This window comes from Colossoma macropomum, unplaced genomic scaffold (genome assembly GCF_904425465.1).
Source record: "Colossoma macropomum unplaced genomic scaffold, Colossoma_macropomum, whole genome shotgun sequence".
Taxonomy (NCBI): Eukaryota; Metazoa; Chordata; class Actinopteri; order Characiformes; family Serrasalmidae; genus Colossoma; species Colossoma macropomum.
The window spans coordinates 43,933,322-43,948,713 of NW_023494805.1; the positions used below are offsets into that span (position 1 = coordinate 43,933,322).

The window sequence follows — 15,392 nt, forward strand, 5'->3', positions numbered from 1 at the left end:
ACCCGTTTTCCGACAAGCCACGCCCCGTCGCGCTCGCATTGGCTGCTTCCAGACACCAAGCCCCGCCCCCCCGCGTTACAGGATTGGCTATTTATTCGCACTCACAAGCAGTCCGCCTCTTGGCGAATCCGAGCGCAGGAGGGCGGGGCCTGCCGCAATGCGGGTAGGAAGTAAAATACTGTAGTGCTGAGGATTCCTGTAGCACCAGAAGATGAATGAGAGCTTCATACGAGTAAGTTATTAATCCTGCTTTATTATAGAGTCTCGGATCATATGTGTGTGTCAGAAAGGAATTATGGGATGGATTTAGTTCAGGTCCATTCATTAGCGTTGCTGTTTCACTTCACTGTCATTGTCATTCAGCTCTGTGATGTTTGTGGGTGAAAGAGCTTCATGGGGCTGATTTTATTATTTATATTATATGCATTATTCTAATACACTCACAGCCTTTATGTGCAATATGGAGATGTTGTGTGTAATGTCCTGTGTTTATATGTGAAGCTACAAAAAAAATGTTATTTAGTCAAAATCATGGTCCAGTATTTTTACTGAAGGAGGGGCCTGACTCTGAATTTTTGCTATAGTCCAGCCAATCATTATGCAGTTTGCCTAATTCATCACATATTTTCATCAAACTGTGCTGAGATGTTAAGTAATCATTAATACACACTGTAAACATAGACTAAAGTACATCAACATCACAGAAAACAGCAGAGAAACCTGATTTTTTTTCTGTACGTTTATACATTTTTAGCTCTAATGCTAAATCTCTTTTTTCAAAATCTCTGCATAATTAACTGGTTAAGATGTAAACAGAGTCGTTCAGAGTGGTTTAGAGTGGTTTAGAGTGGTTTGGTGTGAAATGCTCTGTTCTAGATAAACTTACAGATTCAGAATTGTTCACAGTGGTGGTGATAGGAACCAGACGTCCCAAGACTTTAATATCTCTAAGACAGGGGTGCCCAAATGTTTTGTCTTGGGGGGCCAAAGTGCAGTTTGTGGTGGTCTGAGGGCCAAAAAACACAAAGCAATACATAAATAAACAAGGCAAGTTCCAAATTGGGTTTCTAAATGTATTTTACAGCTTTACAAATGAAAAAAACAAGAACTTAATTACTTAAATGTGGCACCAAATGGGTCTGAGACAGTGAGTGTGTTTACATGCGCTTAAAAATCTGATAACTGCAGAAAATCAGATTGTGTCAGTAACTGGTTCAGTGTGTTTACACTTAATAATCTGATAACTGCAGAAAATCAGACTGTATCAGTAACTGGTTCAGTGTGTTTACACTTAATAATCTGATAACTGCAGAAAATCAGACTGTATCAGTAACTGGTTCAGTGTGTTTTCACGCTCTTGGGTAATCAGATAATGGGGAAACTCTGGGTCTACATGAGTTGGGCAGTAATTGAATATCTGCTTTACAACCAGCCAATAAACTCACAGAATAAGACGTGACATAAATGTACGTCAAACTGAAACATGAGCGGCTTTTTTTAAACATTGAGTTGGAAAATATGAACATCATCATCTAAAAGATGAAGAATATTTAACTCCTTCATTTGGTCGAGCGAGTAATTGGTTTCAGCATCGCTCCACTAATGCTGTGTTGGTCTCGCGGGTGCTGCGTTAAACGCTGCTCACTGTTTCTGCGACCACGGTCTGTTTTCACACATGTTCAGACTGAGAGAAACGAAAGAAATCAGAGTGAGAGTTTACAGTGAGAAACCCCTTTACTGACTCAGATCCAGCCTCTTTATCGGATTTACTAATCAGATTTATCGACCTTAATCTGATCTGAGAAATCAGAGTGTGTGTTTACACGACCGCTTAATAATCAGAGAACTGCAGAAATCCGATAATGATCAGATTATTAAGTGGTCGTGTACATTTTTTCATGATTGTTTTGAGATCTGTATGTATTCGAGTGTAATATATTCCACTCATTTTATGAACTGCTTAGTTCTGTTTATGCTGTGAAACAGTCATGAAATCATGAAGATCTGCCAGTTGTGTTTCATTATATAGCAGAAACCTTGTAATTCACTTTACAAACAGCCTTTAATTAGTCGCTAAAGCTAATTTCGGCTAGCATCCCTATGGGAATTTGTAGTGTTAGCACTAGCTAACTAGATACCCATTCTAGCATAAACAGGGACACGTGAAGCTTGTAACAGGAAAATGTGTAGCTTTCCTTATTTATCTGCATTTTTAGCATCACTTTTGTTGCCTGTTTCTGAATATTATTAAAGCAGCCTGTAAGCCTGTTAGCTGTGTGTGAGCCTCATCGGGAGGTCAGAATACAGTCCAGATACTGAGAATATAAAAATGAAAACCGGTTAAATAGAGTCTGCAACAGCAACCAACTGGCGGTTCAAACTAAGTTCTAAGTTCTAAGTTCTAAACTTGAAACAAAAGCTCGGAAGAAAACATTTTACAGTAGAAACGGTCAAATTCAGACATCAAATATACTAATAACTGCATGAACTGTAGTATTTAGACCTTTAAGAAGCTTTTTTAATCAGTACTTCATATACCAGAATCTCATTACACCCACTGAAGTTAATCTTTAACTGCCCTGCTGAAAAATGACCATTAGAACCATTAAGATTAAAACCTGATAACAGACACCACTAGTTTCCTGTAGGATACCTTTAGATCCCATTAGGAAACCACCAAATGCATCTGGAATCAGAACTGCTGTTAGACCATTAAATTTACACTGTGAGATCAACCCATCAGGAAAACACAGAATACCATTAGAGACGCCAGCAAAACCAGCAGAAACGTTTAATGGTTTGATGACAGAATGGCAGTATGGCATTAGCATTAGCTTATTTCTCTTAGCTTTAGTTTATTTCCCTCCCAAAAATGCTAACTTTGCTAACAATCAGCTGGTCAGGGCTAGACAGTATGCTCTCATTAGCACAATGCTAACTGGCCCATGACAGGCTTCATTCATTATTAGCAGTGCTAATGTAGCTGAAGTGTGTTGCTGGCTCTGTGGTTAGTTAGCACTGGACAGATGGGTTCTGCTAGTTGCTAACAGAATCAGCAGCTTGTTCGGAAGGCTGAGCCCAGACTGCCGGGAAAAGACGCTTTCGCTTCTGGTCAGAGACCAAGAATGAGGTTCTAGCTCCGCTTTAGCATCTCTGACACGCGCCGGTCCTGTCACAGTGCCCAGACGCTCACTTTCACTAAGAACTTTCAGGTCACTTTCCTATTATCACTTTCACACTCACAGTAAGATCACTAAGAATTAGCCTGGGCCTCAGCTCACAGGAAGGGGGCAATGAATGTCCTACACACAGAATTTCCTGTATTTTATTATTTCCTCCACTTATAACATTTGTGTGGTTTTATGTACTGAAATCATCTTTTTCCATCCTCTCTTCATCCATTAGACCAGGGGTGTCAAACTCATCCGCTAAAAGAGTCATATTAAAAAATCTCATCCAATCTGTGGTCCAGAGTAAAAACTGTTTTTACTTCATTTTTAATTATTGTTGTGCTGTAACCCGAACAGGCCGTTGTTTATTCGAAATATGCAAAAACTTCAACAGTAAAATACAGACACTTGTAGTACACCTCGAAATATTACACGGATATTTGAAATATTGAAAATGTAAACGTCCCCAGGAGCTCAGTCTGTTAAACCTACCTGTCTGCTTGAACTGGACTCCTGACATCTTTTCTTTGCGGAAGGTTCATTAAGACTTGGGCTCAGTTTCTGAGCTGCTGAGCTACGTTCAGTGTTCATGTTGGTTGAACTGCAGCTGAAATGCATTTTGGTGATATGACTGGTGTGGAATTGAGGTGTAACCGCTGTCCCATAGACTGTTGTTGGGGTAGGAGAGTCACACATTACGTTGCAGTGCATGCTGGGGACTGTGGTGCAGCACATTGTGAAACAGGCTAATATTAATAGAAAATAATACTTTTGTGGGCCAGATAGTGGCTTTTTTTTTTAAACATCGCGCCGCTTTACCTGAAAATATGAACTTAAATCATCTAGAAGATGAAAAATATTTAAATCCTTTATTTCATGTTTGGTTTCAGCGCCGCTCCAACAGTGTTTTGCTGCGTCTCGCAATATCCACCGTCTGATCTCGCGCAGGCGCAGACTGAGAAATCTGAAAGAAATCAGAGTAAGAGTTTACATGCGCTGAGAAATCTGATTACTGAGCTAAAATCCAGCCTCTTTATCAGATTCCTTAATCAGATTTCTAGATCGGAGTGTAGTGTTTACATGATCACTTGAATCATCTGATGAGTGCAGAAATCTGATTATGATCGGATTATTGAGTGCATGTAAACACACTCAGTGTTTATATTCAACATCAAACTCTTCTGTTTGAAAGAAGCTAGAAAAATGTAGTTTTCCACACTCTTAAAACAGATGGTTCTTTAAGGGTTCTTTAGTAAAGACAAGTGGTTCTATATAGTTCCATGAACACTCATTTGCATGCTTAAATGGTTCTCTTCATTCTTCAGATTGATGGAGAATGTGCTGTATATGGTTCTATGTAGCACCAAAAAGGGTTCTGCTGTTGTGTATGATGTCAAGCTTGTAACAATAGAGGAACACTTTTGGTGCTTTATAGAACCCTTTTGAATATACATCACATTCTCCATCAATCTGAAGAACAATTACACCATGCAAAGAACCCTTTAGGCATGCAAATGGTTCTTTCAGTGTTCATGGTTCTATATAGAACCACTGTCTTTACTAAAGAACTTGAAGAACCTTTTTGTGCATGATATAGGTCCTTTAACACAGACAAAGGAACAAATAATACAGTAAATAAAAGATAAAAGGGAATAATCGAGTTTAATAAGAAATTATATAGATGTGGTGCAAGTAGTGATGATATCTAATTTTTTGGATTATAAAATATCAAACACAAAATTGTGTATATGTTTTAGAGTGGCTGGGTTCTCCACTGGTCCAGAGTGGACTGACCCCTGCCTAGCTCAGACCGAGAGATGCCGAGGTTTGATGTGGCCCGTGAGAAACGCTGAGAGGCCTCCAGGCTGCGGAGCTGCAGTGCTCTTAGCGTTTAATTAGTGCTGCAGTGGGAGCAGAGCAGAGATGCTAGATTAGATGGATAGCCGTGTTTGTTCTGGACATTCTGTCCTGCGTGCAGCAAAGACTTAAACACATTCACTCAGCAGAACTAGCACTGACCCAGCGTCCACTGAGGAACAGGCTCTAACTCTGCAGCTCACTCTGTCGCTAATATGCATCTTCAGCAGTCTGTTAGACGTCTGTTCCTTCAGTCCAGTCGTCCATCCAGAACGCAGTTTGATAACATAGTCGCTATACTATCAGATTTAGCCAAGATATGTTTGGTGTTTGGAGTTTAGCTTTAGCGCTGGAGCTATGAGGCTAGGTAGCTAACACATGATGGAGGCTAGTCACCCCAACACTTAGCATGGTGCTAAGTGCAGGCCTAAATCATTACACACTGGCATCAAAGCGTGTGGAGCTGTTCAGTGTCTCCAACAGACTTCATGTGGTTTCTGACACCGTGTGACTCATTATAGACCAAATCATATAGACTATATATATGTTTGTGTCTGAGCTCAGCGTATGACATCAACACAGCTGCTCACGGCGTCAGCAGTAGTAAACTGAACTTGTAAATGAGATTAGCTTTACGTCAGTCAACGGAAGCAGTAGTTAAATCTGCAACACTGAGCTTTCAGAGTTTCAAGAAAATAAATAATCTTCACTGTGACTAAAATTAGCTCTCTAGCTTGTAGCCTGTAATACCAGCTTTCATAGAGACGTCCATGTTTTTCCTGTCTTTGTAGTTCAACCATGCGGACGTCGAAAATGACACAATCCAAACTCCAGACTCCCAATTACAAGCATATCAGCAATTATTCATATTTCCTAAGAGTCGGCCGTGCTGAGCTGGCTGCTGCATGCTAATGGAGACAAGCTAGCTTTTAGCCTGATAAACAAACATTGGTTTTCCCTCAGATGTGTGTTTCATAAAAGAGTTGGCTGTTTGAATGACTTTCTAGCATGTTAATTATTAAATGTATTGAATATTGTTGAGTTAAATTACATTATTCCAAGCTACAAAGTTGAGAAAAAATCTCCATGCAAGTATTGTTAGCAGCAAGCTAGCTGCAACTGGTTATCCATCCAGAAGAAAGAAACCTTGATATGTCCTATAAAAATAAGTCCAAAAGTATGGAAATTTCAGGCTTCAGTATGGCTGCTAGCTATGCTAACATCTAAAATAAGTCTTAGGATCAGTACAAAAACAGTTATCCATATAAATAACCAACACTTTTATGAAGCCACACAATTCTGAGGGAAAACCAACATTTGTTTATCAGGCTGAATGCTAGCTTGTGACCATTAGCATGCCGTAGCCAGCTCTGCACACTGGACTCTTTATATGCTGTTTCACACGTAAATAAAACACGTTTTTGCACACTTCACATATGTTGCATCTGACTTAACTTGTAAGTCAGAAGTTGAAGCTCGTAATTACATTTTTTGGAGCAACAAAGTTGTGAAAAAAGTACTGTTAGCAACAAGCTAGCTGCTACTGTCGTTATCCACCCAGAAGAAAGAAACCTTGATTTGTCCTTTAAAAATGGTCCAAAGGAAAATTCAGGCTTCAGTATGGCTGCTAGCTATGCTAACATACTGTAGTCCATGTTAACAGATAACAGTGTCAGAAACTACTAAACTCGTTGATTAGCGCAATAGCATATAAGCTTCCATTAGCTACATTAGCCTCGTAGCTCCATTGCTGAAACTGAAGAAGCACCAAACCTGTCTTGGTTGATCGACTACATTAATAGTAAAGAAGGAAAAGTGCTAAATTATCACTTTACGCACTTTAAGCATAAAGTGTTCCTAAAGTGTGCTGATCCAGGATTAGCCACCTTTCCCCAGTGCTAGTAAAAAAAGATAACAGCTGGTCTCAGATCAGTATTAAAGCAGTGCTGGTGTGGTGTAGATGCATGCTGGGATATGAAATCCTCTGAAGTGGGTCAGTGGAGTAGTGTCCAGCAGTGACAGAAGGGATGATTAGCCGCTAAGCCCACAGAGGAGCAATCTGTTAGACATACAGATCAAGCCGAGACACAGCAGGATCACTCATGGTCAGTGCAGCGGTCAGTCCGAGTGACCCAGGCTTCACCCTAACTCTAACGGTAAGGCTGGACGCTGATGATTATGGCTTTGCAACTTATTTGCCAGCTTCTTGTTCAAATTTCTCATTCCACCTTAAATGGTATCAGCTGCACCATTTAAGGTGGAACACAAAACTCAAATAAGACCCCAGTTTTTGCCTCGTAGTTCCTGAGCTCAGAGGTGCTGGATGTAGTAGGAAGTTCCGCTGCAGTTCTATAGGTTACTCGGTACTTAAGTAGCTGGTTTAGCTTCTACTTTTACTCTTTTACCAGTACTTCTTTGGGAAAGGTGATCTTACTTACACTGCAGTCATTATTTCACAGCAGTAATTTTGCTTTTATTGGAGGACAGACAGGCTTAGTAGACTGCGCTTATTCATATATCAGTACTACTTATTTCCAATTTATATGTTTATTAAGTTTTTACCATTATATCAAGCTTACATGTACAGAAAGAGCAGATACAGTACATGTGGAATGAGTGATGCACTGGCGCTCACACTATTCTTAATAATAATAATAATAATAATAAGAAGAATAATGATACGCAATACACATTAATTGCTAATACTAACACTAATACTAATAATAATTTATATGTATAACATATGTATGTAAGAATGATGAAAGGTTTGCGACACATAACAGAACACTGATACACCTCATTACTTTCTGGTTACTTTCAGGTAAATCAGGTCTTATAAGATTATAGTGAATGTTTTAGGAACATAAACAGAGTTAATGGATTGGACTGTGTTGTTGTTGATGTAGTACCTATTTACTGTAGATGGCAGCAGCTATGAAAGGCCAGGAAATACCACAAACTATTTTCTATAGTTTCTGTAATAAGCTTTAAGCCATATTAATGAGGAGAACTGCTGCTCAGTTATGTCTTCGGATGCTAGAGGGCGCTCCTGAGCGAGTTCAAATGAACAGGTTCCTAGGGTACACTCAATGGCAGTAATGCCAACCAATCAGCACTCAGTAGCAGTAACGCTAACCAATCAGCGCTCAGTAGCAGTAATGCTAACCAATTGCCGCTTGGTAGCAGTAACGCTAACCAATCAGCACTCAGTAATGCCAACCAATCAGCACTCAGTAGCAGTAACGCTAACCAATCAGCTCTCAGTAGCAGTAATGCCAACCAATCAGCACTCAGTAGCAGTAATGCCAACCAATCAGCACTCAGTAGCAGTAATGCTAACCAATCAGCTCTCAGTAGCAGTAATGCTAACCAAAACCTGTTTTTGGTAAGTTTTCTTCGATTTTTTTAAATTAAATACATTATTCTACTTTCCAAAGTTAAAGTTTCTGAATAAATGACTAGAAATGCTGAATTATTTGTTTTTAGCTGTATTAGAAATAGACGATATGAAAGAAGAAACAGTGGGCAGACTCCAATTAAACTGGTCCTGACTCATATCCCTCCTTTATTTCTTCTGTGGATAATGTCTCATTTTTGTCTACTGTTATTTCTCCTAAAGGAATTTTGAATGTGTAGTTTTTCATTGAATTCAGTGAATAATTTTGAGGTTTTCAGGTGTTATTTTGACAGTCTAATACGCAGCGTTAGGTAAGCGTGAGTGTGAGTCTGCGCTAATCCAGGCAGCGCTTGGTGTGGAGATGGTGGCAGATGGTGGAGGATATTTTTAGGTGGTGGTGTAGAAGAGTGATTTTACTGCGCTGTATACTGTAACCCACACAGGCCGAAGGACAGATTTAGCACATATGGCTGTGTAATTCTGATGCTAATTGTGGCTATTTTGGAGGTTTAGCATGCTGATCGCTCTACGGGTCACTTCCACATTTGGAAAGAAGACAGAAACTGTGGGCAGTGAATCAGCATGATAATCCACTCCTATTAGAGAACCATAAAATACAGTGATGAGCTGTATCCCCAATTCTGCCTACAGCAGTTTAGCTCCACCATTCAGCCTACAGCAGTTTAGCCCCGTCCATTCAGCCTATAGCAGTTTAGCTCCACCATTCAGCCTACAGCAGTTTAGCCCCGTCCATTCAGCCTATAGCAGTTTAGCTCCACCATTCAGCCTACAGCAGTTTAGCTCCACCCATTCAGCTTACAGCAGTTTAGCTCCACCATTCAGCTACAGCAGTTTAGCTCCACCCATTCAGCTTACAGCAGTTTAGCTCCACCATTCAGCTACAGCAGTTTAGCTCCACCCATTCAGCTACAGCAGTTTAGCTCCACCCATTCAGCCTACAGCAGTTTAGCTCCACCCATTCAGCCTACAGCAGTTTAGCTCCACCCATTCAGCTACAGCAGTTTAGCTCCACCATTCAGCCTACAGCAGTTTAGCTCCACCCATTCAGCTACAGCAGTTTAGCTCCACCCATTCAGCCTACAGCAGTTTAGCTCCACCCATTCAGCCTACAGCAGTTTAGCTCCACCCATTCAGCTACAGCAGTTTAGCTCCACCCATTCAGCTACAGCAGTTTAGCTCCACCATTCAGCTACAGCAGTTTAGCTCCACCCATTCAGCCTACAGCAGTTTAGCTCCACCCATTCAGCTACAGCAGTTTAGCTCCACCCATTCAGCCTACAGCAGTTTAGCTCCACCCATTCAGCCTACAGCAGTTTAGCCCCACCATTCAGCTACAGCAGTTTAGCTCCACCCATTCAGCTACGGCAGTTTAGCTCCACCCATTCAGCTACGGCAGTTTAGCTCCACCATTCAGCTACAGCAGTTTAGCCCCACCATTCAGTCTACAGCAGTTTAGCTCCACCATTCAGCTACAGCAGTTTAGCTCCACCATTCAGCTACAGCAGTTTAGCTCCACCATTCAGCTACGGCAGTTTAGCTCCACCGTTCAGCTACAGCAGTTTAGCCCCACCATTCAGTCTACAGCAGTTTAGCTCCACCATTCAGCTACAGCAGTTTAGCTCCACCATTCAGCTACAGCAGTTTAGCTCCACCACTCAGCTACAGCAGTTTAGCCCCACCATTCAGTCTACAGCAGTTTAGCTCCACCATTCAGCTACAGCAGTTTAGCTCCACCATTCAGCTACAGCAGTTTAGCTATTTCAAATACATGCACTCAATAATTCGTGCATGTGTTACTCCAAGTGTATCTGTGGAAATGGGGTGGTCTAATTGAAGAATGGTTACATTAACCCAGTTTCCATGGTTACACTACTCCCTATTACACTGGGAGTAACCATGGAAATAGTAGTAGTGTAACCATGGAAACATGGTTACTGTAACCACAGAAATTGGGATACTGTAACCATGGAAATGAAGGTAGTGTAACCATGGAAATGGGGATACTGTAACCATGGAAATGAGAGTAGTAGTGTAACCATGGAAATGGAGATACTGTAACCACAGAAATGGTGGTAGTGTAACCATGGAAATGAGGGTAGTGTAACCATGGACATGAGTTAGTGTAACCATGGAAGCATGGTTACTGTAACCACAGAAATTGGGATACTGTAACCATGGAAATGGGGGAGGTGTAACCATAGAAATGGGGATACTGTAACCATGGAAATGAGAGTAGTGTAACCATGGCAATGGGGATGCTGTAACCATAGAAATGGTGTAGTGTAACCATGGAAATGGGGATACTGTAACCATGGAAATGAGGGTAGTGTAACCATGGAAGTGGGGATACTGTAACCATGGAAATGAGAGTAGTGTAACTGTGGCAATGGGGATACTGTAACCATGGAAATGAGGGTAGTATAACCATGGAAATGGTGTAGTGTAACCATGGAAATGGGGATACTGTAACCATGGAAATGAAGATAGTATAACTATGGAAATTAGGGTAGTGTAACCATGGAAATGAGAGTAGTGTAACCATGGAAATGGGGATACTGTAACCATGGAAATGGGGTTAGTGTAACCATGGAAATGGGGATACTGTAACCATGGAAATGGGGTTAGTGTAACTATGGAAATAAGGATACTGTAACCATGGAAATGAGAGTGGTGTAACCATGGAAATGGGGATACTGTAACCATGGAAACGAGGGCAGTGTGACCATAGAAATGAGGGTAATGTAACCATGGAAATGGGTATACTGTAACCATGGAAATGAGGGTAGTGTAACCATGGAAACGTAAATGGAGGTTTACAGTTCTGGAGTTTACTTGTCTGTTCAGGTCACTGCATCATTTATTCATTCGTTCATTCATTCATCATCTAAACTGCTTATCCTCCTGGGTCACAGGGGGTGCTGGATCACTGCATCATCCACTTGTCTGATAAAAGATGCTCTCACAAGTGTTATGATGACTCTGACGGGTGTAGCTGATAACCTGTAAACTGTGGGAGTGAGTTTCCCTCTCTGAGCTCTGCAGAAGGATCTTATGTTGAATGTGAGAGTTTAGCGCTGAGTCTCTAATACCTCAGTGATATATTCTCCACTCATTCTGCTGCCTGTTCTCCCCACAAAGCAAGGTTAACTCCAGATCCAGCAGCGTCAGCCTGTTCCTCCGCCAGAGAGAGAGAGAAGGAGAGAGAGAGAGAGGGAGAGAGAGAGAGAGAGAAGGAGAGAGAGAGAGAGGGAGAGAGAGAGAGGGAGAGAGAGAGAGAGAGAGAAGGAGAGAGAGAGAGAGAGAGAGAGGGAGAAGGAGAGGGGGAGAGAGGGGGGACCTTGAAGCGAAACCCATGCATTATGATCTGGGTTTGTGCCAGAGTTAATCTATAATGGAGTTGGGCTGTGATCACTCAGAGCCTCAGAGAAGCCCAGCGGCCCGAGAGCAGCTCCAACAGAGCTTTATATAAATACAGAGAGGATCCGCATCACTCAGAGCCCAGAGCATCCTGGGACACCTTCACACAGGGATGGGAGAGGGTGGATTAAAATCAGCAGGGGTATTGATCAGACATGATTATTGATCAGACACGGGCATTGATCAGAGGCTTAGTGTCCTCTGCAGACTTATCTACCAGCACAAGGAGGATGAAGAAGTAAGATAGAGAGACAGAGAGAGATTAAGAGAGAGATAAGGAGAGAGAGAGAGAGAGAGAGAGAGGGAGAGAGAGGGAGAGAGAGAGAGAGAGAGAGGTTCTCTCAAGCAGCTTGTCAGAAATCTGATTCAGCATTGTTAAAGTGTTTTATTGCAGTGATCTATCTTAACAAATCTAACCAATCATACATACCAATCACAGATTTACCAATCACTGTTTAACCAATCATAAGCTAACCAATCACAGGATAATCAATAACAAGCTAAGTAATCACAGTTTAACCAATCACAAGCTAAACAATCACATATTAACCAATCACAAGTAATCACAGGTAAATCAATCACACATTTTTATACACTGTACTGCCATGATTGTGCCCTGTGTGTTCCTCAGCCATGCCGGAGCAGAGTAACGATTACCGCGTGGTGGTGTTCGGAGCCGGCGGAGTTGGGAAAAGCTCGCTGGTGCTGCGGTTTGTGAAGGGAACGTTCCGGGACACGTACATCCCCACGGTGGAGGACACGTACCGGCAGGTGATCAGCTGTGATAAGAGCGTGTGCACACTGCAGATTACCGACACCACCGGCAGCCACCAGTTTCCCGCCATGCAGCGCCTGTCCATCTCCAAAGGCCACGCCTTCATCCTGGTCTACTCCATCACCAGCAGGCAGTCTCTGGAGGAGCTCAAGCCCATCTACCAGCAGGTGCCCCACCTAAAGCTGAGCACTGACTACAGAGAGAGCCAGTTGTCGGCTGTAGCTGATTAGCAAAGACACGTTTGGTGCCTGAAGTTAATTTAGCTTCAAGGCTAATGTAGCCAACAAGTAATGGAAACTTAGCGTCTCTGCTAATTCACCACAGACTCACCTCCAGGTCAACCTATCACGCTGTTAAATGGACACTTAATAGGTCAATAATGAAAAACCTAAACATCACTGAATCTGATGTATAGATTAGGAAAACCTCTACTGATGATGCACATTGAGGGTGGGAGGAACTTTTGAGAAACCTTTTTTTCTGTTAGCTGGTTCTATATAGAACCTTTGTGAAAATGGTTCTATAAAGCATCAAAAAGGGTTCCACTATTCATACAAGCCAGCGAACACTTTTTCCTTTTTGGTACTATATAAAACTATTTTTGCTAAGAGTGTACACTCTTAAAAAAGATGGTTCTCTGAGGGTTCTTTAGTAAAGAAAATGGTTCTATATGGAGCTATGAACATTCAAAGAACCCTTTGCATGATTAAAGGATTCTTTGCATCTTGAAATGGTTCTTCAGCTTGCAAATTGCAGAGTGCTGTAGATGGTTTTATATATAACCTTTTTGAAAAGGGTTCTATATAGCACCAAAAAGGGCTCCACTATTGTTACAAACCCTTTTTTGGTACTATCTAGAAACCTTTTGCTAACAGTGTAGGACGCCAGATATTTTGTTGCAGACATATAACTTTTGTAACTCATCGTTACTGTAAAGAGAATAAATAACGACAGAGAGGACTCGTCAGATCAGCAGGACGAGCTAACAGCTAAAGTTAGCGTAGCATAGCCGGTCTATCTAGATATCTTCCCTGAGTTTGGCTCGTTTCTGGCTGAAAGGTAAACACTCGTCTCCACTTTGTGCTGAATAAAGACTGAATTACTGTGCATGACAGTTAAACTGATGCTAGCTTGTTTGTATTTATTATAAAACACGGGGTAGTCGTGGGCTGGAGGTTAGGGAACCAGCCCTGTGACCGGAAGGTTGCGGGTTTGATCCCCTGAGCCAACAGTACGTGACTGAAGTGCCCTTGAGCAAGACACCTAACCCCCAACTGCTCCCAGGGTGCTGTGGATAGGGCTGCCCACCGCTCCAGGCAAGTGTGCTCACTGTCCCTTAGTGTGTGTGTTCACTAGTGTGTATGTGGTGTTTCACTGCATGGACGGGTTAAATGCAGAGGTTAAATTCCCCGGTTGTGGGACTAATAAGGGTCTCTTAATTAGCCTATCAGTCAGGATTGGTTGACACCACAGGGATTCCCAAAGGTTGTGTGAAATACATCACATATTAAATAATGTCAAACTGAGTTAACAAACTTTTCTGATAGCAGTGTCACCTCCTGTTGTTTAAGTGATGCACAAAATGACTTATGTGCCCCCTGCTGGAGAAACTCCAGACTGCTACATGTGCTCTACTCAAGTAAATGAGCTTCAAAAGCCACATCCATGTGCTTTACATCTAAAAACACTAAGTGTTTTCCACCACTGTAGTGGAGGAGCTCTGATTTAGATATAGATATAAATATAGATACCTGAGGGAAGGCATGAAGTATTATGGTGCTCGATTAGCCTGATAGCTGGTTAGCGTCCACTGAGCTGGTTGTTAAACAGAGCTTTTTACTTCATATACTTAAAATGTGACTGCGAGCATGCGGACATCAGTGAGCATCTTCTTTCCTCTTCCAAGTCGGCTATGCTAAAGCATATAATGCTGCATCAGTGAGCCTAAATAAAAATCTCATTATGACATTTTGTGAATCCCAGTGCATCAAAAAATCATTTATTTTTTCAACCTCTGTTAACAACTAGACACAGACTGGCAAACAGAAGATCATTTGTGCAGTCGGTTTGCACCATGCTAACTGATGGGGTTTAAGCTTCCATTGCTTTTTAGCTACTTTAGCCTCATAGCTTCAGTGCTAAAACTAAAGAAGCAAAACGTGCCTGGTTGATTTAGAGAAACTGTGATTTCTGCCATGTATCAGCACTTTGTATTGCAGTGACTGCAGTTTGAACCCAGTTTTGTTGTGGTTTAGGTGCTGGCCATTAAGGGCAGTGTGGAGGGCATCCCGGTCATGTTGGTGGGCAACAAGAGCGATGAGACTCAGAGGGAGGTCCAGACAGAGGACGGCGAGGCTCAAGCCCAGGCGTGGAAATGCGCCTTCATGGAAACGTCGGCCAAAACCAACCACAACGTCACTGAGCTCTTCCAGGAGCTGCTCAACCTGGAGAAGAAACGCTGCATGAGCCTCAACATCGACGGCAAACGCTCAAACAAACAGAAACGCACTGACAAACTGAAGGGGAAGTGCAGCGTCATGTAGAGACGGAACGGCAGACACAACAAACCCCAGAGTGGTCAGATTCGAGCCACTTTCAAATCCTGGGACAGATGTCTGATACGTTGCCATGCCGACTGTGACAAAACTGATCAGATCAGAATTGAGCTTTTCGTGCTCCGCCTACAAATGTGTTCTTCTGTAGCTTTACAGAACAAAGAATTCGGCCCAAAGAGAAACTGTGGAACGCAGTGCTT

The 15,392-nt window shown here is 42.0% G+C and overlaps 1 protein-coding gene across 1 annotated transcript; it reads left to right on the plus strand.

Moving 5' to 3' along the window:
* Positions 1 to 147: 147 nt before the first annotated feature.
* diras1b (DIRAS family, GTP-binding RAS-like 1b) lies at positions 148 to 15,392 on the plus strand. The gene is made up of 3 exons (XM_036596724.1): positions 148 to 232; positions 12,494 to 12,804; positions 14,893 to 15,392. Exons 2-3 carry the CDS (start codon positions 12,496 to 12,498, stop codon positions 15,178 to 15,180), a joined length of 597 nt encoding a protein of 198 aa, XP_036452617.1. The 5' UTR covers positions 148 to 232; positions 12,494 to 12,495; the 3' UTR covers positions 15,181 to 15,392.

Excerpts from the sequence above, each read along its gene's own strand:
- diras1b (XM_036596724.1), top strand. The coding sequence starts at position 12,496 with ATGCCGGAGCAGAGTAACGATTACCGCGTGGTGGTGTTCGGAGCCGGC. Across the intron at positions 12,805-14,892 it reads TCAAGCCCATCTACCAGCAG|GTGCTGGCCATTAAGGGCAG; the intron begins GTGCCCCACCTA and ends GTTGTGGTTTAG.